At 42.4% G+C, this 24,494-nt stretch overlaps 3 protein-coding genes across 3 annotated transcripts; all 3 read right to left on the bottom strand.

The window, feature by feature from the left end:
* Nucleotides 1-935: 935 nt before the first annotated feature.
* On the bottom strand, nt 936-1,859 carry LOC131197894 (olfactory receptor 10G6-like). Its single transcript, XM_058182397.1, has one exon. The coding sequence runs from the start codon at nt 1,857-1,859 to the stop codon at nt 936-938; it is 924 nt and encodes a 307-aa protein (XP_058038380.1).
* Nucleotides 1,860-15,199: 13,340 nt separating this feature from the next.
* On the bottom strand, nt 15,200-16,126 carry LOC131197893 (olfactory receptor 10G6-like). Its single transcript, XM_058182396.1, has one exon. It carries the CDS (start codon nt 16,124-16,126, stop codon nt 15,200-15,202), a length of 927 nt encoding a protein of 308 aa, XP_058038379.1.
* Nucleotides 16,127-23,318: 7,192 nt separating this feature from the next.
* LOC131197892 (olfactory receptor 10G6-like) lies at nt 23,319-24,236 on the bottom strand. Its single transcript, XM_058182395.1, has one exon. It carries the CDS (start codon nt 24,231-24,233, stop codon nt 23,319-23,321), a length of 915 nt encoding a protein of 304 aa, XP_058038378.1. The 5' UTR covers nt 24,234-24,236.
* Between the last annotated feature and the right edge of the window lie 258 nt (nt 24,237-24,494).

Below are 24,494 nucleotides of genomic sequence, written 5' to 3'. Positions count from 1 at the left end.
CGAAGTCTCATTCTTCATCTTCAGGCTTCAGCTTCGTGCTTCTGGGAGCAATGTGTGATTGCAGCTGTTTCTTCCTTTGGCACAGCCAAGCTCCCACCCAATCAGTTCAAACCCCCACTAGCAGTTAAAAAGGAAGAAACAGCTGCAATCACACATTGCTCCCAGAAGCACGAAGCTGAAGCCTGAAGATGACGAATGAGACTTCGTCGAAACGTCGCCAAGACACTTCCAATTTTACGTGGGAGAAAACCCGAATAACCAAAGACCTACATACAAACACCCGCGAAAACCTCAGAAAACATATATATATATATAAAGAATATGCATCAGCTATATTAATAAAGGGAACAATAGGCAACAGGAACGGTAGGCACTTTTGTGCTCTTATGCACGCCCCTTATAGCCCTCTTAGGAATGGGGTGAGGTCAATAGTAGACAGTTTTTGGTTGAAGATTTTGGGATTTTGAGTAGAGACTATGGAGTCAGGTAATGAGTTCCAAGCATTAACAACTCTGTTACAGAAGTCATATTTTCTGCAATCAAGTTTGAAGCGGTTGACATTAAGCTTGACTCTATTTTTTGCTCTTGTAATATTGCGATTGAAGCTGAAGTAGTCATTTACAGGAAGGATATTGCAATAAATGATTTTGTGTGTTAAACACAAGTCATGTCGAAGTCGACGGAGTTGTAAGTTTTCTAATCCCAGGATTTCAAGCCTGGTGGTATAAGGTATTTTGTTGTTTTCGGAGGAGCGAAGAACTCTTCTAGTAAAATATTTCTGGACGCATTCTATTGTATTTATGTCAGAGATGTGGTATGGGTTCCAGACTGATGAGCTGTATTCGAGAATAGGTCTGGCAAATGTTTTGTATGCTCTAGTTAGTAGTGTAGAGTTTTTGGAAAAGAAGCTGCATAAAATTACTTCCTGCTGTTTACTATGGATTACCAACCCAGAGTTTCACCAAAGCAGTTTTCATCTCCTTGTTCCGAAGTGTATATATTAGTGGGTTCAACAAAGGGGTGATAGTGGTATAGAACACGCTTAAGACACTGTCCATGGAATCCTGAGAAGCTGGCTTCATATAACGGTAGAACACAGGCAGGAAATAAATGCACACGACCGTAAGATGGGCAGTACACGTGGAGAAGGCTCTGCGTTGACCTTCGCTGCTAGTGATCTTCAAAATAGCTGTGATGATGTAAGCGTAAGATGCTAGGATGAGGAGAAAGCAGGTCATAGTTATGAAGTTCATGTCAACAATGAACATCAATGCGTTAAATTTTATGTCCACACAGGCCAGCTTAAGGATGGATGGGATGTCACAGAAGACATAGTCAATGTAATTGTCCTCTCCGTAAGGTGCATGAAAAGTGATCGAGGTCTGAAATGCGGAATTGAGGCTGCCTCCAATTATGGTACCTAAGGAGAGGGTGAGACAGGTCTTCCTGCTCATGATGTTGGTATAATGGAGTGGTTTACAAATGGCCAAGAAGCGGTCGTAACCCATCAAGGTGTAAAGAAAACATTCTGCACACCCGACAGAGTTAAAAAAGAAGACCTCCGTTACGCATCCGGGAAAAGAAATGATTTTTCCTCTGGAACTGAATCCCGCCATCACTTTGGGGACCACCACAGCTGAGAAGGCCATGTCCAGGATGGAGAGATGGCAGAGGAACCAGTACATAGGCTTGTGCAGTTGAAGGTCAGAGATCACCACCAAGATAATTAGAGAATTTCCAGAAAGGGTGAGGGCAAACATGGTTGAGAAGAAGAGAAACAAGGGGACCTTTAATTCTTCTGTACAAGGAAACCCAGAGAGGATAAATTCAGTTGGGGCTGTTTGATTTGGGCACTCCATGTAGTATTTTTCCTTAAATTTGTTCACCCAACCTGTAGAGCAGATGACATATGTTAGAATAGAATAGAATAGAATAGAATAGAATAGAATAGAATAGAGTTGGAAGGGACCTTGGAGGTCTTCTAGTCCAACCCCCTGCTTAGGCAGGAAACCCTACACCACTTCAGACAAAGCGTTGTCCAACATCTTCTTAAAAGCTTCCAGTGTTGGACCATTCTGGAGGCAAGTTGTTTCACTGATTAAGTGTTCTCTTTTTAAATTTTATTTTATTTTTTTTATTTTTACAGTTAAACAATTCTTATTCACCACTTACTCATGACTGTGACCATTTTTATATCCTCCTATTAGTATTCACCTATGTTCTATACATTTATACTACTTTTACATTCTATTTAGAGTTCTATCCCCTTTTTTTCCTTCTATTTTCGATCCAATTGTACCATTTCTCCCATATTACGTAAAAATCTGAATCCATCAATCCTTTCAATTCAATTCACTGATTAATTGTTCTCATTGTCAGGAAATTTCTCCTTAGTTCTAAGTTGCTTCTCTCCTTGATCAGTTTCCACCCATTGCTTCTTCTTTTTTTTTTAATTATATAAAAGTTTTTTATTTTTCACAACAACAAAAAAAACACACATTCTCATCCAACAATTACAATGTGCTGAAGGAGTGTTTACATATCTTCTTGTGTAATCTCAAAATAAACATCTCTTTCATACATATATCTTATATTATCTTTTCTAACATATCTTTTCTTCTAACCAGTGGTAAAATAAATCCCATATTTTATAATATTGCTTATCTTCTTGATCTCTAATTTCAAATGTCAGTTTACTCATCTCTGCATATTCCAGCTAGAATGTGAATATGGAATAGAATAACAGAGTTGGAAGGGACCTTGGAGGTCTTCTAGTCCAACCCCCTGCTTAGGCAGGAAACCCTATACCACTTCAGACAAATGGTTATCTAATCTCTTCTTTAAAAACTTCCAGTGTTGGAGCATTTACAACTTCTGGAGGCAAGTTGTTCCACTGATTAATTGTTTTAACTGTCAGGAAATTTCTCCTCAGTTCTAAGTTGCTTCTCTCCTTGATTAGTTTCCACCCATTGCTTCTTGTTCTACCCTCGGGTGCATTGGAGAATAGTTTGACTCCCTCTTCTTTGTGGCAATCCCTGAGATATTGGAACACTGCTATCATGTCTCCCCTAGTCCTTCTTTTCATTAAACTAGGCATACTGAGTTCCTGCAACCGTTCTTCATATGTTTTAGCCTCCAGTCCCCTAATCATCTTTGTTGCTTTGTTGCTTTTTATTATATAAAAGTTTTTTATTTTTCACAACAACAAAAAAACACATTCTCATCGGGTGCTTTGGAGAATAGCTTGACTCCCTCTTCTTTGTGGCAGCCCCTGAGATATTGGAACACTGCTATCACATTTCCCCTAGTCCTTCTTTTCATTAAACTGGAAATACCCAGTTCCAGCAACCAAGGATAAAATGATAAAATGAGTTACCTTAAGTCTCAATGTATAAGATGCCCTTTTAGCAGTATTTTGCGATCAGGTAGCAATTGTGGCCGGTAGTTCGGGGATCCGGTAGCGATCGCCGAACCACCAGTGACACCCCACCACCTGGGTATTACTTAATAAAACCAGGAAGTAATGTGTTTTTTACATTAGGTCTGCCCGCACATGTGACGCGCGCGTGGGGACTTCCAAGCTGGTAAGGAAGGTAAGTCGATTTCATCCCTGCCTTTCAGAGTTAAGGATGTTCCTGAAATAACTTGTATCTGGCCATGAAAAACAAGAATCTAATATCTAAAAGTCTTGCCTACCAATGCATGGATCCAGACAGTGCATCCCTAATGGACCAACCCTGAACTTATGGAAAAGCAATGTTCCTTATGTCTCAAAAATTCCATGTTATTTAGAAAGAAATAAGATCTGGAAAGTATTACTATGTTGAAAGCATATATTTTTCAATTATTGTGTGTTTATCTTGTCCGTATTTAAATAAGGTCAGATAGATTGGGTTATAATCCTTTTAGAGCTGTATCATGAGTTATTTGTCCCCAATTTCTTCACCTTGACTTATCAGTTGGCTGACCTTATCACATCCTTTCTCAGCAACAAATGGGATACACCTAATCTCTCTCTCTATATAAGCAAAATGTCACTCAATCATCACAAAATCTCCAGAACCGCAAAGCCTACAAAGTTGAAATTTGGCACATATGTTTCTCTTGGCTTCCAGGTGCTCGCTAAGAAAGGATTTTTCAAAATGACCATCAGAACATTAGTATTTCATATACAATATTATATTCACATGCTCTGATGCTAAAGAGTGAGATGTTTTACTCCCCTGGACCATCTGAAAAGAACTCTGTTCCAACTGCCAGTTGCGTTATATTAACACACACTGATGCTAAGAAGTTAGACATTCTATTCCACCTCCCCACCTGAAAAAAACTCTGTTCCAACTGCCAGTTGCCTTATATTAACATGCTCTGATGCTACCCCTTTGCTAAACCAGGCATGGGCATGGCCAGCGCATTACACATCTGGGCCGGGGGCTGGGACATTCTACTCCCCTCCCGCTCTGTTCCAACTGCCAGTTGCCTTATATTAACACGCTCCGATGCTACGGAGTTACACATTCTACATTAAGTTTCAGGCTTTAAGCGACAGTTTATCGAGCCTGGTCACATGGTTTCGTAGTGAAGCATGGGCATCCAGCTAATTATTTATGTCTGTTCCAATAGAAGAGACTGTTTATACCTCCCCTAATCTTGTTGGACTCTGGATAATGAACAATGATAGTTTTCTCTCAGGAGCAAGCATTGACCAACAGCTTGGGGTGCAAGAGAGCCAATGTCGCCAACTCAGCTGGTGAGGTCAGAAATGCCAGAGAGGGAGAGAGATCATTTTCAAATAGTTTGCCAGATAACCCCTTGAGAAGAACCGAAAGTCACCAAGCAAAATAACTGCAATGTTTTCCTTCGCTCATCAAACTGATAAGACAAATGAAATACGGCTCTGGAGTTGTCCTATAAGTCCTTTTACAGGGGTGGAAGAAATCCTGCATATAAGTTTGATAGGAAAAAGATAGGAGTTAAGCTTCCATCAACCTAATAGAACAGTAGCCCCCAACCTTTTGGGCACCCAGGAACTGGTTCCATGGAGGAGAGGTTTTTCTGCAGACCAGAGGAAGAGCTACCTGCATCCCACGGATGGGGCATTGCTGCAGCTCAGTGCTGTTGTGACCCAGGCCCAAGTAGATAGCAGGAAACTCAGTCAGTGTAAAAACAAACAAACTTTATTAGAACAGCTGAGAATTAACTCATTCTCAGCATAGTCCAACTAAATTAAAGCAAATTCCTTTCAACACAATTCCTCAGTCCTATCACCAACCTTGGTCCAATTAGGCAAACTGCCAAAGGCCTTTCTTGGCAAAAGTTCAGAAGACACCGATACAAAACAAATGCAACAAGACAAAGCTATCAACATTGTTTTCTAGCAAAGGGCCCAAATGCCATTGCTGGTCTTTTAAGCCTTAGGGGAGGAGCCAATCATCTCTTGGCCCTACTCCTGAGTCATCATCTTTGTTTGAGCTGCTCTTGCCTTCTGGCAGCTCTTCTCATGTGTGCATTAGGAACAGGCTCCTCCTGTTCCTCTGCCTCACTACTGTCAGGCTCTGGAGGCTCTGGAGTCCGTTCCTCACTCCTTGATGGCCCTGGCCCCATCTCTGCCTCCAACACAGAGCCCTCATCTGGGCCTTCCCCAGTCTCCCGGGCTGGCCCAAGTTCTTCCTCAGCCTCATTGCTATCTGACTCTGTTGCCAGTTCCACAGGCTGCTAGTGGACCACAAGTGCCAGTCCATGGATAGGGGACCGGAGGACCCCGTAACAGAAGATTCTGTGGAGCTGGGGAATAAACAGCTTTTACACTGTGGAGGAAATCATGCAATTCTTAATTATATCAACTGTAAAGCACCTCATCTGAAAATATGAAGGACAAGATCCAACTCAAATTCCTTCTATGCACATCCACACTCTATATACATACCCCCCATATCCCCCTTTCCCTGGAGGAGTTTCTGGGCAGTTATAATTGCCTTTCTCCTAAATCAACCATATTTTAAAATAACATTTACCAACTCTCGGGAATAAAAGCAGACCGTTCACTGAAGGTGCAATGTTATAAAAAGATGTGGAAACAAATGAGTCTAACTGCTCCTTATCTGGAGATACAAAGACGTATGATTCATAGCACTGTTCCAATATTTGAGGGACTGCCACAAAGAAGAGAGGGTCCACCTATTCTCCAAAGCACCTGAAGACAAGACAAAGAACAATGGATGGAAACTAATCAAAGAAAGAGCCAATAAAGAGAAATGTCCTGACAGTGAGAACAATTAGTAGAACATCCTGCCTCCAGAAGTTGTGGATGCTCCAACACTGGAAGTTTTTAAGAAGAAATTGGATAACCATTTGTCTGAAGTGGCATAGGGTTTCCTGCTTAAGCAGAGGGTTGGACTAGAAGGCCTCCAAGGTCACTTCCAATTCTGTTATTCTATTCTGGTAATACAAGTTGAAAAATGAAAAAAGCGATTGGTCTCATTCGAGACAATGACGATGACAGTTAACAACAAAAACATCATCAAAAAAGGACAACAAAGACTGTTCTTTCTGCGCCAACTCAGAAAGCTCAAACTGCCCAAGGAGCTACTGATTCAGTTCTACAGAGGAATTATTGAGTCTGTCATTTGCACCTCTATAACTGTCTGGTTCGGTTCTGCAACCCAATAAGAAAAACACAGACTTCAGAGGATAATTAGAACTGCAGAAAAAATAATTGCTAGCAACCTGCCTTCCATTGAGGACCTGTATCATGTATGTATCCTGATATCCAAGCGAAATGTTGGAGATGTGAGTGTGATGATGCTACATATTTTCATATTTGGTGGACTTGCAAGAAAATTAAGGCCTTTTGGATAAGAATTTGGTGGATTATTCAAAATGTCTTGAAGAAGAAGATAAAGTTCCTGCCGCAATTTTTCCTTTTGGGAATTATAACGGATTGTACAGCGACTGAGACTGGATTGATCTTGAACTTAATAACAGCAGCAAGGCTGCTGATTGGACAATATTGGAAGAAAAAAGAATTACCTACAATAGAAGAATGGATATTGAAAGTTACTAACTTGGCTGAGATGGCAAAAATCTCAGCCTTTTCGAAAGACAATACGCAGGAAAGATATTTAATTGAATGGAAAAAAATGGATTGATTATTTACAAAACAGATACCAGATTAAGAGATATCAGATTGCCTTTGAATAATACATAATACATAAAGTATGTAGCATTCAATACCATCATTCCAGACATTCTTCTAACTAAGCTAAACCAGCTACAGGTACCGGAACAAACTTGTAAGTGGATCACAAGCTTCCTAACAAACAGGAAGCAGCAGGTGAAGCTAAGCAAGATCACATCAAATACCTGTACAATTAGCACAGGGGCCCCCCAAGGCTGTGTGCTCTCCCCACTTCTCTTCTCTCTGTATACCAATGACTGCATCTCCAATGATCCATCTGTTAAGCTACTGAAGTTCGCAGATGACACAACAGTGATTGGTCTCATTCGAGACAATGACGAATCCACATATAGACAAGAGGTCGAACGACTAGCCTTGTGGTGCAACCAAAACAATCTGGAACTGAACACACTCAAAACCGTAGAAATGGTGGTAGACTTTAGGAGAAACCCTTCCATACTTCCACCTCTCACAATACTTGACAACACAGTATCAACAGTAGAAACCTTCAAATTTCTGGGTTCTATCATATCGCAAGATCTCAAATGGACAGCTAACATCAAAACATCATTAAAAAGGACAACAAAGAATGTTCTTTCTGCGCCAACTCAGTAAGCTCAAACTGCCCAAGGAGCTGCTGATCCAATTCTACAGAGGAATTATTGAGTCTGTCATTTGCACCTCTATAACTGTCTGGTTCGGTTCTGCAACCCAACAAGAAAAACACAGACTTCAGAGGATAATTAGAACTGCAGAAAAAATAATTGCTACCAACCTGCCTTCCATTGAGGACCTGTATACTGCACGAATCAAGAAGAGGGCCGTGAAAATATTTGCAGATCCCTCGCATCCTGGACATAAACTGTTTCAACTCCTACCCTCAAAACGACGCTATAGAGCACTGCACACCAGAACAACTAGACACAAGAACAGTTTTTTCCTGAAGGCCATCACTCTGCTAAACAAATAATTCCCTCAACACTGTCAGACTATTTACTGAATCTGCACTACTATTAATCGTCTCATAGTTCCCATCACCAATCTCTTTCCACTTATGACTGTATGACTATAACTTGTTGCTGGCAATCCTTATGATTTATATTGATATATTGACCATCAATTGTGTTGTAAATGTTGTACCTTGATGAACGTATCTTTTCTTTTATGTACACTGAGAGCATATGCACCAAGACAAATTCCTTGTGTGTCCAATCACACTTGGCCAATAAAAATTCTATTCTATTCTATTCTATTTTAGAATGTTATGGGGGAGGTTAGAAAATGAAAAGACTCGGATGAGGCTAATTGGATTAGAAGGGAAAATCTTACTGTGTGTTTGGTCTATGTATAATAATACCTTGTGATTGACCCGGGAAGCCAGGGGTGGGGGAAGGAGGGGAAGGGGTTGTGAGGGGAGGGGAAAAAGGGGGAAAATGTTTTTGTTTTTTAAAACTTTTCAAATAATAAAAAAAAAATCCAAGAAATGTAACCTCAGTTTCACAACTATTGTGAGATACAGGTTTGTGCAGGGGTGGGATTCTACTGGTTCGGACCGGTTCGGGCGAACCAGTAGCTCTGACAATCAGCTGGGAGTGAACCGGTTCGCTCCGACGATCAGGTCAGCCCGCCTGCCCACATGCTTTACTTACCTTGATCTCCTCAGCTGATTGGCTGGGCAGAGCAGATTGCTGCGCCTCAGCTGTGTTACTCCCAAGTTTAGTATTTGTAAAGCTGTCCACGCACATGCAGCATATGTTAGGCATATGCACATACAAAGCGCACGATCACCGAACCGGTTGTTAAACTGGCAGCATCCAAACACGGCGTTTGTGGCATGCCGAGTCTCCACCAAGCCATGATCCTCCTTCTCAGCTTCACTGAGATATTTTTCCGCTTCCAAATCTACAGGTACTAAAGGTAAAGGTAAAGGTTCCCCTTGCACATACGTGCTAGTCATTGCTGACTCTAGGGAGTGGTGCTCATCTCCCTTACAAAGCCCAAGAGCCAGCGCTGTCCAAAGACGTCTCCGTGGTCATGTGGCCGGCATGACTCAATGCCAAAGGCGCACGGAATGCTGTTACCTTCCCACCAAAGGTGGTCCCTATTTTTTCTACTTGCATTCGAACTGCTAGGTTGGCAGAAGCTGGGACAAGTAATGGGAGCTCACCCCGTTACACGGCAGCACTAGGGATTCGAACCGCCGAACTGCTGACCTTTTGATCGACAAGCTCAACGTCCTAGCCCCTGAGTCACCGCGTCCCTCTAGAAGTACTAGGAGTTCTGAATTCTTATGAACTCCTGCTTAATAAGAGCTCTCAATGTGAAGCAAAGAAATAGGCAGCATCCTACATCTTCATTTTCTCCAGGTAGGAGCACTTTAGACTCTTCTGTTTCCATGTGTTTTTATAACATTGCCTCTTCGGTAAACATTGTGCTCTTATTCCCCAGAGAGTTAGCGAATGTTATTTTAAAACATGGCTGATTTAAGAAAAAGGCAATTACGATTTCCAGAAAGTCCACTCTAGGGAACAATTTATTTAAAACAATTTGAAAGTTTGCACACATCATCAGAAAAGATCAAGGAGTTAAGTTTCCAGTGTGAATTAATTCAGAACAATGATTTTATGTCAGAGCTGACTGCCCTACCATTTGGGTTATCTTTGTCCTTCTCCAAATATCTCAATAGAATTTCTGATTTCCACTTGACCAGTCATAATGTCATTCGCCTCTTAAAATCCATGATCTTTCTTCCTCTTTCCCGATTTATTTTTTATGTATCTTTGAAAATTATAAAAGGCATATGGATTAAGCAAACCTAAGTATTTTGCTATCTCATGGAATCTAAATGTATTCTGGATACAATACGTGTTTTTAGGACTCCCAAAGGTGCATTTTCAAGAGGCAATTGAAATTGGGCACAATGGAGCAGACATGATAAACTTGGGTAGATCTGCCATATCTCAGAGGCTGCCACAAAGAAGAGGGAGTTGCAGGAACTCGGTATGTCCAGTTTAATGAAAAGAAGGACCAGGGGAGACATGATAGCAGTGTTCCAATATCTCAGGGCTGCCACAAAGAAGAGGGAGTCAAGCTATTCTCCAAAGCACCTGAGGGTAGAACAAGAAGTAATGGATGGAAACTAAACAAGGAGAGAAGCAACTTAGAACTAAGGAGAAATTTTCTGACAGTTAGAACAATTAATCAGTGGAACAACTTGCCTCCAGAAGTTGTAAAATGCTCCAACACTGGAAATTTTTAAGAAAATGTTGGATAACCATTTGTCTGAAGTGTTGTAGGGTTTCCTGCCTGGGCAGGGGGTTGGACTAGAATAGTGGTCACCAACTGGTGGTCCGTGAGAAAATTTTGGTGGTCCGCAGAAAAATTATTTGCATTTTTTATATTGCACTAAATTAGGGGTCCTCAAACTACGGCTCCTAGGCTGGATTCATGCAATGAACGTGTTGCTGCAGAGAGTCTCCCTGTTCTGTTTTCCCTGCAACACTCCCAAGAAAAAGTCAGTCAAAGGCCTTTTGCCAACAGTTTATTTACACTTGGCCAGGTTCCTTTTGGCACAGAAATGTTCTGGCCACATTCACCCACACACCTGCCAAAATCTCTGAAACCGTCTGTTACCGAGGTAACCAGGAAATTACAGATAAAGCAAAAGTCACTCACAAAGAGATTCTTCCATCCATGAAACAGATTGCCCGCGAAATTCGCAGCTTTGTCCAACACAAAGAGCCACAAAGCTCCTCCTCCTGCTTTTATCCCCTGTGGGTGTCGCTCCGTGACTCAGCACTCCCTGGGCCTGCCCCACCTTTTCCTCTGCTGCGCGCGCCAATCACATCTTCGCAGTCTCGCATTGAGCCAAGATTATTTTTGGGGCATTGCCAAATTGGAAGAAGGCCCGGGGGAATCAGGCTTGCCAGCTCCTCCTCCTCACTCCCTGATTCATCCTCCTCCAGGAGGCCAAGTCCGGGGGCCTGGGTCACAACACTCCCCCTTCTGGGCCTTTTTGTGTGGGTTGAAGGGGGGCAGAAATTCTGACGGGGTCTGCTTCAGCCTCCTGGTGTGAGGCTTTGGGCATAGGCTGGGGGAAGCGCTGCTGGTGGTGAAGAGCCAGAGGGCCTTGTTCCAGTGAGACTGCATCATGGCCTGGAACTGGCTGACCATCACAGCCCGCTGAGCCTTCAGGCGCCGGTACCTGGTCTTGCACTCACGCAGGTCTTCCCTCTGCTTGGAAAGTCTATGCTCCTAGTCCTCAGTTCTTGGTCAGATCCAATTTGAACTGAGCTGTTTTGCCAACTCTTTCTCAGGGTGCTACTTAGCTCCAATAACTGCTTTCTGTTGGGGCCCTAAGGAGCCCTGGTGGGGAGGCGAGGATTGGCTGGCAGGGGAGGGGTGAGTAGAGGCTGGCGAGGTGCCCCTTGATGTGAGTGACATCGAGTTGGCCACACCCACCTAGTCACATGGCCACCTAGCCATGCCCACCCAGCTGGTCATTAAAGGTAAAGGTTTCCCTCGCACACATGTGCTAGTCGTTGCCGACTCTAGGGGGCGGTGCTCATCTCCGTTTCAAAGCCGAAGAGCCAGCACTGTCTGAAGACGTCTCCATGGTCATGTGGCTGGCATGAATCAACACCAAAGGTGCACGGAACGCTGTCACCTTCTCACCAAAGGTGGTCCCTATTTTTCTACTTGCATTTTTACGTGCTTTCGAAACTGCTAGGTTGGCAGAAGCTGGGACAAGTAACAGGAGCTCACCCCATTACATGGCAGCACTAGGGATTTAAACTGCTGAGCTGCCGACCTTTTGATCGACAAGCTCAAGGTCCTAGCCCCTGAGCCACCGTGTCCCTTCAGCTGGTCATTACGCAGATCATATTAGTGGTCCACGAGATTTAAAATTATGAATATAGGGGTCCCTGAAGTCCGAAAGGTTGGTGACCCCTGGACTAGAAGACCTCCAAGGTCCCTTCCAACTCTGTTATTATTATTTATCAACTCTCTCAAAACTTTATTAAAGTTTTATTAAACTACGTTTTATTAAAACTTAGTTGCTTAGTAATTCTTCTTTTACCGTCTTATTTTTTCCCCTGTATGTGGAGATCTATTCACACAGGTCTTGTAGGAGACATTGTGGAATGTCAGACAGTAGTGCAGGAAAAGTCTAATGAGACATGGTGGAGAAGATGATTTGATGGATTTATTTATTTATTTATTTGTCAAACACAACAGTATATATAAGTATAAGCATGCAATAACCATACGAATTGGATACAGCCAAAGTGAACATTACGACAGGAATGGTAGACACGCTAGTGCTCTTATGCACGCCCCTTATGGACCTCTTAGGAATGGGGTGAGGTCAACAGTAGACAGTTTTTGGTTAAAGCTTTGGGGATTTTGGGAAGAGACCACAGAGTCAGGTAGTGCATTCCAGGCATTAACAACTCTGTTACTGAAGTCATATTTTCTACAATCAAGATCGGAGCAGTTCACTTTAAGTTTAAATCTATTGTGTACTCGTGTATTGTTGCGATTGAAGCTGAAGTAGTCTTCGACAAGAAGGACATTGTAGCAGATGATTTTATGAGTTATACTCAGAAAATATAATGAAAAAAATATAATGAAAATATAATAAGAAAATATAATGAAGAAAATATGAATGAAGTGTGGGTTCCAGACAGGCGAGCCGAATTCGAGAATTATTCTTCTTCTGTGTCAAAGAAAACAGTGCTCAGAGAAGCTGGCTGAAAAAGAACTTTGTCAATAACTATTTTCAAGGTGTGGTTGGATGAGAACCTCTCTAGGAGAAGAACAAAGCAACACCTGATGGGAATGGTTGCTCTGTAAACTTTAGGCTTTCTACTGCATTGCTTACATCTCAGGTGCTTTCCTGGGCATCTGCTCACTAGACTAGACTAGACTAGACTAGACTAGACTAGACTAGACTAGAATAGAATAGAATAGACTAGAATAGAATAGAATAGAATAGAATTCTTTATTGGCCAAGTGTGATTGGACACACAAGGAATTTGTCTTTGGTGCATATGCTCTCAGTGTACATAAAAGAAAAGATACCTTCATCAAGATTCATAAAGTGCAACACTTAATGATAGTCATAGGGTACAAATAAGCAATCAGGAAACAATTCTATCAATATCAATATAAATCGTAAGGATACAGGCAACAAAGTTACAGTCATGCAGCCATAAGTGGAAGGAGATGGGTGATGGGAACGATGAGAAGATTAATAGTAGTGCAGATTTATTTTATTTTATTTATTTTATTTATTTTATTAAATTTTTATACCGCCCTTCTCCTGAAGGACTCAGGGCGGTGTACAGCCAGAATAAAAACAAAATATATACAATTTAAAACAACATTTAAAAAGAGCAAATTTTAAAGGCTGATTATTAAAATTTAGATTTAAAAATTTAAAAATATTAAGAATACCCAATTTAAAATTCAACACAAATTATGCCAATCCCGCTTTAATAAATAGATATGTTTTGAGCTCACGACGGAAGGTCCGAAGATCAGGCACTTGACGCAGGCCAGGGGGAAGTTCGTTCCAGAGCGTCACTGCCCCCACAGAGAAGGCCCTACTCCTGGGGGCCGCCAGCCGACACTGTTTGGCGGACAGCACCCTGAGAAGACCCTCTCTGTGAGAGCGTATGGGTCGGTGGGAGGCAAAGGGTAACAGCAGGCGGTCTCGTAAGTACCCGGGTCCTAAGCCATGGAGCGCTTTAAAGATAGTTACCAAAATAACTATTTATTTAATAAATAGTTTGAGAGTGTTGAGGGAATTATTTGTTTAGCAGAGTGATGGCCTTCGGGAAAAAACTGTTCTTGTGTCTAGTTGTTCTGGTGTGCAGTGCCCTGTAGTGTCGTTTTGAGGGTAAGAGTTGAAACAATTTATGTCAGTATAACTCATCCCCAAATTTCTCATGAGCTCCTTGTGGCTTTCTATGGAACTTGCCCAACTATATTCATTCTTTAAGAGTGGTCAGTAGAAATGTCTAGTAGACCCATAAAACACATTTCCATCCTGAGATAATGGTGTAAACTTAACAAAAGAAAAAAAAAACCAAGAAAGTCCAGTTGCCTCCTGAAAAAGCACCTTTGGGACAACCATGACCTGGGTGACTGAGAATCTCTATAGACTTTCAGCTATACAATTTGGGCTGAACACCCTTTGAATGATGTGGGAGTAGAAATGGATTTCCAGAGAAAAAATGGGCAGACTACAGGGACCATTCCCACTACTCAGGTGACCCTGAGGACACAGATAAACCTCCAAGTGCTTCAACGACCCTCCAAAAAGGATGCAAAGGACCAGCTGTCTGCACGGAATATAAATCCTTCCATTACACTCTTTCCTGTCAGAGCTGAAGAAGCTTCTTGGATGAGAAGTGAAATGTCTTCAAAAGAAAAAAAAAAAGGAAAATCCCGTTGCCTCCTGAAAAAACAAAAACAAAAACCCACCTTTGGGACAACCATGACCTGGATGACTGAGAATCTCCCTAGACCAGGGGTTCTCAACCTGTGGGTCGCGACCCCGTTGGGGGTCAAATGATAATTTGTCAGGGGTCGCCTAAGACCATCAGAAATATGGGAAGTATACTTGCGAGTCAAAGAATCGCGCTCCAATGGTTGACTCCACAAGCAATCACTCCCAATTGCTAGCCTAATCTGGGTTCAGGCATGATAAACTTAACAGGGGAGGAGTCTCCACTTTAATGCCTCCGTCCTCAAGGCAATCGCAAGCAGTTCAGATCGCTAGCCAATATGGCTTCAGGCGCGATAAATTCAAAAAAACAGTTTGCCGCTTTTTCCCCCCTTCTGCGCGCTGAGATCGCTGCGAAAATAATTTTACGGTTGGGGGTCGCCACATCGTGGGGAATTGTATTAAAGGGGTCGCAGCACTATAAAGGTTGAGAACCACTGCCCTAGAACTTTAAACTTGACAATGCACCATATCTCTTTTTAAAACATAAAGGTAGACATACTTATTGTCTATTCTGGATTCCCACTACAGAGTTTCACCAGAGCAGTTTTCATTTCCTTGTTCCTAAGTGTGTATATCACAGGGTTCAAGAAAGGGGTGATGGTGGTGTAGAACATGCTTACCACACTATCCATGGAGTCCTGAGAAGCTGGCCTCATATAACGGTAAAACACAGGCAGGTAGTATATGAACACCACGGTAAGATGAGCAGTGCAGGTAGAGAAGGCTCTGTGCCGACCTTCACTGCTACTGATCTTCAAAATGGCTGTGATGATGTAAGCATAAGAGGCTAGGATGAGGAGAAAGCAGGTCATTGTAATAAAACCCATGTCAATGATGATCATCAATTCACTGAATTCTACATCAACACAAGCCAGCTTTAGGATGGATGGAACATCACAGAAGACATAGTCAATATAGTTGTTCTCCCCATAAGGCAAATGAAAGGTGAGCGACGTCAGAAATGCAGAGTTGAGGCCGCCTCCAATTATGGTACCCAAAGAGAGCATGAGACAGGCTTTCCAAGTCATGAGGTTGGTATAATGGAGCGGTTTACAAATGGCCAAGAAGCGGTCGTAAGCCATCAAGGTGTAAAGAAAAGATTCTGCACATCCAACAGAGTTCAGAAAGAAAACCTGTGTAACGCAAGAGGCAAAGGAAATGATTTTCCCTCGGGAACTGAACCCTGCAATAACTTTGGGGACCACCACAGCTGAGAAGGCCATGTCCAGGATGGAGAGATGACAGAGGAACCAATACATGGGCTTGTGCAGTTGAAGGTCAGAGATCACCACCAAGATAATTAGAGAATTTCCAGAAAGGGTGAGGGCAAACATGATGGAGAAGAATAGCTGCAAGGGTAACTTGAACCCTCGTGGATATGGAAATCCAGAAAGGATAAAGTCATGTGGGGCCGATTGATTTGGACATTCCATGTGTCTGTTATTCTTATATATATATTTGAAGTCTTTGCTGAATGAGCTACACTAAGAGGCAAGTTGTCTGGAGATCTACACAGTGGCTAAGTGGCTAAGACGCTGAGCTTGTCGATCAGAAGGTCAGCAGTTCAGCAGTTTGAATCCCTAGCGCCACATAATGGGGGGTGAGCTCCCGCTCCTTGTCCCAGCTTCTGCCAACTTAGCAGTTTGAAAGCCCGTAAAAAATGCAAGTAGAAAAATAGGGACCACGTTTGGCGGGAAGGTATTAGCACTCCATGTGCCTGAGTCATGCCGGCCACATGACCATGGAGACGTCTTCAGACAGCGCTGGTTCTTCAGGTTAGAAACAAAGATGAGCACCGCCCCCTAGAGTCAGGAACGACTAGCACGCATTTGCGGGGGAACTTTTACCTTTAGATACCCTGACAGCTTCTATGCGTTTTGTAGGAGTTGAATTCGCTTACTCTGCTGTGTTTTTCTTCCCCCAGATCTTCAGAACAATGTTACATCCTCCTCCTTCTGTCATACGTCAAGGGACCATGACATAAAATACATTTTTAAAGAAATATTAGATCAACATTCAGTGTGGTGAAGAAAGACCTATTGTTTTTAGTTTTTATTTCATATTTATCATCTATCTACCAAAATTGTGAGCAGTCCCTTACACTAAGAAAGGGATGCGTCTAGCAAAGTATCTTGAAGTGAAACTTATTTAGCAAATTCCCTCTAGCACTCCTGAATATATATATACAAATTTGAAAAGTATCTGGCCCTCACAAATGACTTTGGAAAAGTACAGAGATCCTGACTATTACTATTGACTTTGTGGTCTCTTCTCATAATCCTAAAAGCTTTAACCAAAAACTTTCTACTATTGACCTCACCCCATTCCTAAGAGGACCATAAGGGGCGTGCATAAGCGCATAAAGGTGCCTACCGTTCCTGTCCTACTGTTTTTCTTTTCTTCTTCCTATATATATATGCTTATACCTCCTAATATTTACTCATATATGTGTTTATATACTATATAATCTTTTTTGTATGATACCTGACAAAATAAATAAATAAATAAATAAATATTTGCCTTACCATAATGCTATCTTTTTCTACTAGATATGTGTCTTCTGCAGAAGACACAAATAAGCGATATTCCATCATTACAATCATAAATTACAACGATCAGTCATGGGTCATAACACGTTGCATTCAGTCGGTGGTTTCTGATTTTTAGCTTTATAACATGCCATTCAATTGCTCTTTATTGCAATTCGTGAAAAGCAGACTGCATTGTTTTCTTTTTCAGTTGTAGCCAGGAGATCTTCAACCCGATTGAGAAGATCTTAAGGTTACTTTCCAAAAGGATAGCGGAGAGAATGAGTTTGCACGAATAGCAAAATAAGACGTCACAAATTCCGAAAATGTGATCAGCTGTTATGAATTGTTGGCTTGTTGTAAGCTTTTGTGTTCTAGTTTTGTAAGCTATTCCGACTCTCGTTGATTCCTTCTTAATTCAGATAGGAGATGCAGTATGTTATGGAGATATTATAGATTTTTTTTCAAGATATGGACTCTTTGTTTGAAATGGAGAAGTTGATGTTCATGTATCCTGCTGCATCCTTTTAGCAAGATTTCTATATTTCTGCCATGATATCTTTTAAATGTTGTGTGTTTATTGAACACAATGTCTTCATTACCTAGCACTCGGGAAAGGAAGGCCATTGAGTGTTCCACCAAATTCCATTGAGTATTATTTTAGAATATGGCTGATTTAGGAGAAAGGCAATTATGATCTCCAGAAATTCAACTGGGGCACAATTATTTTCAACAATAGATTAGGTTGAAAGTTCAGATGTATAATAATTCAAGAGAACAATTAGCTATTGAGTTAAGACTCTATTGTTTCCAAAGGGAAGTCATTCAGAATAATTCTTTAACCCCATAGCAATCTGAGTGTTTTATGGCAGTTTTGTTCAAAGCTGTCAATTATTTCCAATTTTCAGCAAAACCGGCCTCATTCTGAATTATGACTTTAATTACTTTAATATTCACTTAACAACCACTGCAAAAAGGTTGTAAAAAGGAATCGGTCATCTGACTGACCTGATTTGTGACCATTTTGACATACAGGTACTCCTCGACGTACGAGCACAGCCGAGCCCAAAGTTTCTGTTGTTAAGTGAGACATTCATTAAGTGAATTTTGCTTCATTTTACGACCTTTCTTGCCTCAGTTGTTAAGTGAATCACTGCAGTTGATAAGTAAGTAACCCTGTTGTTAAGGGAATCCGGCTTCCCCATGGACTTTGCTTGTCAGAAGGTCGCAAAAGGGTATCACGTGATCTTGGGACACAGCGACGGGTCGTAACTATGAACCAGTTGCCATGCACCTGAATTTTGATCACATGATCATGTGATCAAAGGTCGTAACTCTGAACAACGGTCATAAGTCACTTTTTTCAGTGCCATTGTAACTTTAAATGGTCACTAAACGAACTGTCATAAGTCTTGGACCACCTGTACAGTAGGTCCAAAATTGGCAGTTGCCATGACGGTTGTACATCGAGGGCTACCTGTAGTTAGTTGCGGTAAAATCTGATGCTAAACTACCATCAATAAACCATTATGCCCCGGAACACATCCCTTTACAAGGAAATCTGTGTTTCTTAAATGTTTCCAATACGATGGGAAAACAAATTTTAAAAAATATCTTAGAAATGTGCCACGTTTATCTGCAAAAAGCTGATATGTTTTTCAAGCATCAAATCGTGAAGTTTCTTCACCCCTAAAAATATGCATCACAAATCTACCCCTCCATCCAAACTATCGTAGTAAGGGTGCCTTCAAAATAATTGCTACCAACTTGCCTTCCATTGAGGACCTGTATACTGCACAAATCAAGAAGAGGGCCGTGAAAATATTTGCAGATCCCTCGCATCCAGGACATAAACTGTTTCAACTCCTACCCTCAAAACGACGCTATAGAGCACTGCACACCAGAACAACTAGACACAAGAACAGTTTTTTCCCGAAGGCCATCACTCTGCTAAACAAATAATTCCCTCAACACTGTCAGACTATTTACTGAATCTGCACTACTATTAATCGTCTCATTGTTCCCATCACCAATCTCTTTCCACTTATGACTGTATGACTATAACTTGTTGCTGGCAATCCTTATGATTTATATTGATATATTGATCATCAATTGTGTTGTAAATGTTGTACCTTGATGAAGGTATCTTTTCTTTTATGTACACTGAGAGCATATGCACCAAGACAAATTCCTTGTGTGTCCAATCACACTTGGCCAATAAAATTCTATTCTATTCTATTCTATTCTATTCTAATGACTGCCTGGGTGTCCAAATAACAGAGCTGGAAGGGACTTTGGAGGTCTTCTACTCCAATTCCTTGCTCAGGAACTCTGCTATTTTACTCCTCAGAAAATCCTATATCAGGGGTGTCAATCTCAATTTCATTGAGGGCTGCATCAGGACTGCAGTTGACCTTAGGGGAGGCCAGGGGGGCGTGGCCCACTGGATGGTGTGGGAAGTTGGGTGGCTGCAGCCAACTCGACGCTGCTCTCCAAACTGCTGGCATGTTTCCTTTTTGCATTGGGTAGACCAGGGCGACGTGACACGGGCTGGCCCCTTAAATTTTCTAGGATGGCACCCGGGCCGGATCCGACCACATCGCAGGCCAGATGTGGCCCACGGGCCTTGCGTTGGACACCCCTGCTCTATACCGTTTCAGTAAAATGGTTGTCCAATCTCTTCTAATAAATTCCGACGGAGGGTTCGGCAATGACCGAGGCAATACAGAGGTTCGACAGCTAACTTTTATTGATCGTGTGCAACTGCACAGCAACTGTCAACAACAGAAAAGTTCAAAGTTCAATTTCAAAGTTAAAGCTTGATCAAGAACATCAGATTAAGATGATCCAGTACAGGGGTCCCCAACCTTTCAGACCTCAGGGACCACCAAATTCATAATTTTAAATCCCGTGGACCACTAATATGATCTGCCTAATGACCGGCTAGGTGGGTGTGGCTAGGTGGTCATGTAACTGGGTGGGTATGGCCAACTCAAAATCACTCACCTCGCCAGCCTCTACTCGCCCCTCCCCTCTCAGCCCCTCCTCGCCTCCCCGCTCCTTAGGACCCCAATAGGAAGCAGTTGTTGGAGCTAAGCAGCCACCGTGAGAAAGAGTTGGCAAAATAGCTCAGTTCAAATTGGATCTGACAGAGGAGGCTCAACAGAGGCACCTCACTGACGACTCAGAGCATAGGCTTTCCAAGCAGAGGGAAGACCTGTGGGAGTGCGGGAAGGCCAGGTACCAGTGCCTGGAGGGTCAGTGGGCTGAGATGGTCAGCCAGTTCCAGCCCATGATGCAGTCCCATTGGAACAAGGCCCTCCGGCTCTTCACCACCAGCGGCAATTCCCTCCAGCCTTCACCCAAAGCCCCACACCAGGAGGCTGAAGCAGACCCCAAGTCGGAATTTCTGCCCCCTCGACCAACACAAAAAGACCCCAAAGGGGGAGACTCTCTGCAGCAACACAAATGTTCATTGCATGTATCCATCCCAGGGGCTGTAGTTCGAGGACTCCCAATTTAGTGCAATATAAAAAATGCAAATAATTTTTCTGGGGACCACCAAAATGTCACTGTGGACCACCAGTGGTCCACGGACCACCAGTTGGTGACCGCTGATCCAGTATATGGGAGGCAATAAATAGGCAATGCAGTTGAGAAGGGAGAATTGAATTAGAGAGAAATTGCTAAATTTAAGTCAATTAAGAAGGAAATCAGAATGGAGGGGATACGTTAAACTTGGGAAGATCTTGCTCAAGTAAAGTTCATTTGGAAAAACCAATCTTGAATTCATTCCTGCCTTGGGCAAGTGATGTCCTTATGAAATTCAGTAACTCACCACAGGAGAGAACTGCACACAGATCTCCACAGTTCTTGATAAGAACACAAGAGAAAACATCAAAAGTCTTTGCTTTGAAAAGTGTGGAGTTTATTGCCAGTATATTATAGCCAATGAACAAGGTTTCCTGATTAATGTCTCTGCTGTATTTGTAGAAAGAACACAATATCTGCAAATCTAACTATGGAATGTTCTATTTCTCAGGTTTAGTGAATAAAGTCACAAAAGATCAATATTTATATAAATTAAAGCATCCGAGTTATCAGACTTATTCCTAAACTGTGGGAGAAGCACACATAAAGAGATTAAGAAATGATTAAGTGCATTTCAAAAAAAAAAAAAAGTACAGTCATGTATAACCTCTTCAATAGCTCTTCTGTTGTAAAAATCATTTGCTAAATAATTCTTGTTTTTCCCTTTGCTTCTTTTTTTAAAATGTTGGGATCTCTTCAGAAATCCTTGTAGGAGACAGCGGAACCCCAACCAGCACTCTAGGACAGTGGTCACCATGGTGGTCTGCGAGAAAAATTTGGTGGTCCGCAGAAAAATTATTTGCATTTTTTATATTGCACTAAATCAGGGGTCCTCAAACTACAGCCCTGGGACAGATATATGCAATGAACATTTGTATTGCTGCAGGACTTTTTGTGTGGGTTGGATGGGGGCAGAAATTCTGATTTGGGGTCTGCTTCAGCCTCCTGGTGTAGGGCTTTGGGTGAAGGCTGGAGGGAAGAGCTGCTTGTGGCGAAGAGCCGGAGGGCCTCGTTCCAGTGGGACTGCCTCATGGCCTAGAACTGGCTAACCATCTCAGCCTGCTGAGCCTCCAGGCGCCAGCACCTGGCCTTGCACTCCTGCAGGTCTTCCCTCTGCTTGGAAAGCCTATGCGCATAGTCCTCAATGAGGTGCTTCTGCTGAGCCTCCTTCTCAGTCAGATCCAATTTGAACTGAGCTGTTTTGCCAACTCTTTCTCATGGTGGCTGCTTAGCTCCAACAACTGCTTCCTGTTGGGGCCCTAAGGAGCCCGGGCGGGGAAGCGATGAGTGGCTGGGAGGGGAGGGGCGAGTAGAGGCCAGTGAGGCACCCCTCACCATGAGTGACAACAAGTTGGACATTGAGTTGGCCACACCCACCCAGCCGGTCATTAGGCAAGTCATATTGGTGGTCCGTGGGATTTAAAATTATGAATTTAGTGGTCCCTGAGGTCTGGGGACCCCTGCTCTAGGAAGAAGTTGGAATATCACATCTCCTAAAAAGACATGGGTGGAAAGAATATTTGGTGGAGTTCATCACCCAACTATCAGCTTTGGAAGCCATATTAGACTGGAAGCTTCCGTGCTGCCACTTTCTCACGTGTGGGAAAGTAGGAGGGGGGGATTTAGTAGAGGGGTTGTCTTTAGACATAATAGCATTCTTCCTGTCAGTCAAGGTCAGGTCGATCCTGCATCTGGAGTGGTCGGAGTGCTGTCTCGAGATGGGACGGTTGGTGATTGGAGCATGTGATCAAATGAGGAGTGAGGGGATGGTTTTGAGGGTTTTGATTTACTGAGGGAAAACCTGAACCTCTCAGATTCGGGTTTCCCCAGATGTGCCAGTTTACCTATTCTAGTAAACAGAACTTTGAAAAATGCTTGCTTCAGAGTTTTACTTGGAGTTGAGTTTTTTTCCTGGAACGCTGACACCTCTTCTATATCGAAGAGACCAGAACAAAGTGAGGTTGGCTGAAGAAGGACATTGTGAACTTCAAACTCTGTTTGGATTAGGACCTCTCTTGGAGAAAACCTAGGCAGCAGCTGACGGGAATCTTCGAAGACCTCAGGTTTCCTTCAGGTTGTTTGTATCTCAGATACTTTACTGAGCATCTGTTTAGTCTTCCTCTTGAAACCACATGCAGCTAGGAAGACCATTGGCCCTACTTCTGATTCCACTTCTTAACGCCTCTAAGCAAGTCAGCACCCCACCTGCCTGAGTTAAGAATGAAGTGATTGCATTCAACAGACTGGGTTATTGGAACAAACCTGTTCATCCCCACATGTCTAATCAATCAAGCCATAAAATAACTTATATGATCATGCTGGAATCAGGACATCAATTTGAGTGTTGACCATACTACTTTTTTAAACTATAAAATTGCCTTGGGTATAACCGAAGGTGCTTTTTCAAGAGGCAACTGAAGTTTTTCTGGTTTTTCTTTGAAGACGTTTCGCTTCTCATCCAAGAAGCTTTTTGTCTTGGGTATAGTTCCCGCTATCTACTCTGGAGTCACCACCCAGTTTTCACTAGAGCGGTCTTAATGTCCTTGTTCCTAAGTGTGTATATCACAGGGTTCAACAAAGGGGTGATGGTGGTGTAGAACACACTTACCACACTATCAACAGAGTTCTGAGAACCTAGCCTCATATAATGATAAAATACAGGCAGATAATATATGCACACCACCGTAAGATGGGCAGAGCAAGTGGAGAAGGCTCTCTGCCGTCCTTCGCTGCTACTGATCTTCAAAATGGCTGTGAAGATGTAAGCATAAGAGGCTAAGATGAGGAGAAAACAGGTCATCGTTATAAAGCTCACATCAACGATGCTCATCAACTCATTAAATTGTACGTCAACACAAGACAGCTTCAGCATTGCAGGAATGTCACAAAAGACATAGTCAACATAGTTGTCCTCTCCATAAGGCAAATGGAAGGTGAGAGTTGTCAGAAGTGCAGAATTGAGGCCGCCTCCAATTACGGTACCCAAGGAGAGGGAGAGGCAGGCTTTCCAGCTCATGAGGTTGGTATAATGGAGAGGTTTACAAATGGCCAAGAATCGGTCATAAGCCATCAAGGTGTAAAGGAAACATTCTGCACACCCGATGAAATGAAAGAAGAAGAGCTGAGACACACATCCTCCGAAAGAGATAACTTTTCCACCCGGAGTGAATCCTGCCATAACTTTGGGGACCACCACGGCTGAGAAGGCCATGTCCAGGATGGAGAGATGACACAGGAACCAGTACATGGGCTTGTGCAGTTGAAGGTCGGAGATCACCACCCCGATGATCAAGACATTTCCAGAAAGAGTCAAGATGAACACAACTGAGAAGAAGAGAAGCAGGGGGAACTTTAGTTCTTCTGGATATGGAAATCCCGAGAGGATAAATTTGTATGGTGCTGTTTGATTCAGACACTCCATCAATCTATTTATTGAATGCATAAAAATTCTTAGCCATCACTACAGAAACATCTAACACCACTACACATTCAGCTATTGATAACATTTCCCCAATAACCATCCTACAGAGTGGAGTATCTTCTTCAGGTCATGGGTAACTATTGGTATCAATTATCAATACTATTGGTATCAATTATCAATTAACAATTATCAATCAGATAATTGCCTTACTAAAACGTGGTCCAACAATTTTGGTAGAATTATTTTGAAGTAAGTCCTCTA

This window comes from Ahaetulla prasina, chromosome 4 (assembly GCF_028640845.1).
Source record: "Ahaetulla prasina isolate Xishuangbanna chromosome 4, ASM2864084v1, whole genome shotgun sequence".
Classification (NCBI taxonomy): Eukaryota; Metazoa; Chordata; class Lepidosauria; order Squamata; family Colubridae; genus Ahaetulla; species Ahaetulla prasina.
Note: the sequence above shows the minus strand (reverse complement) of the source record. Positions and strands in the feature narration are given on the sequence as shown.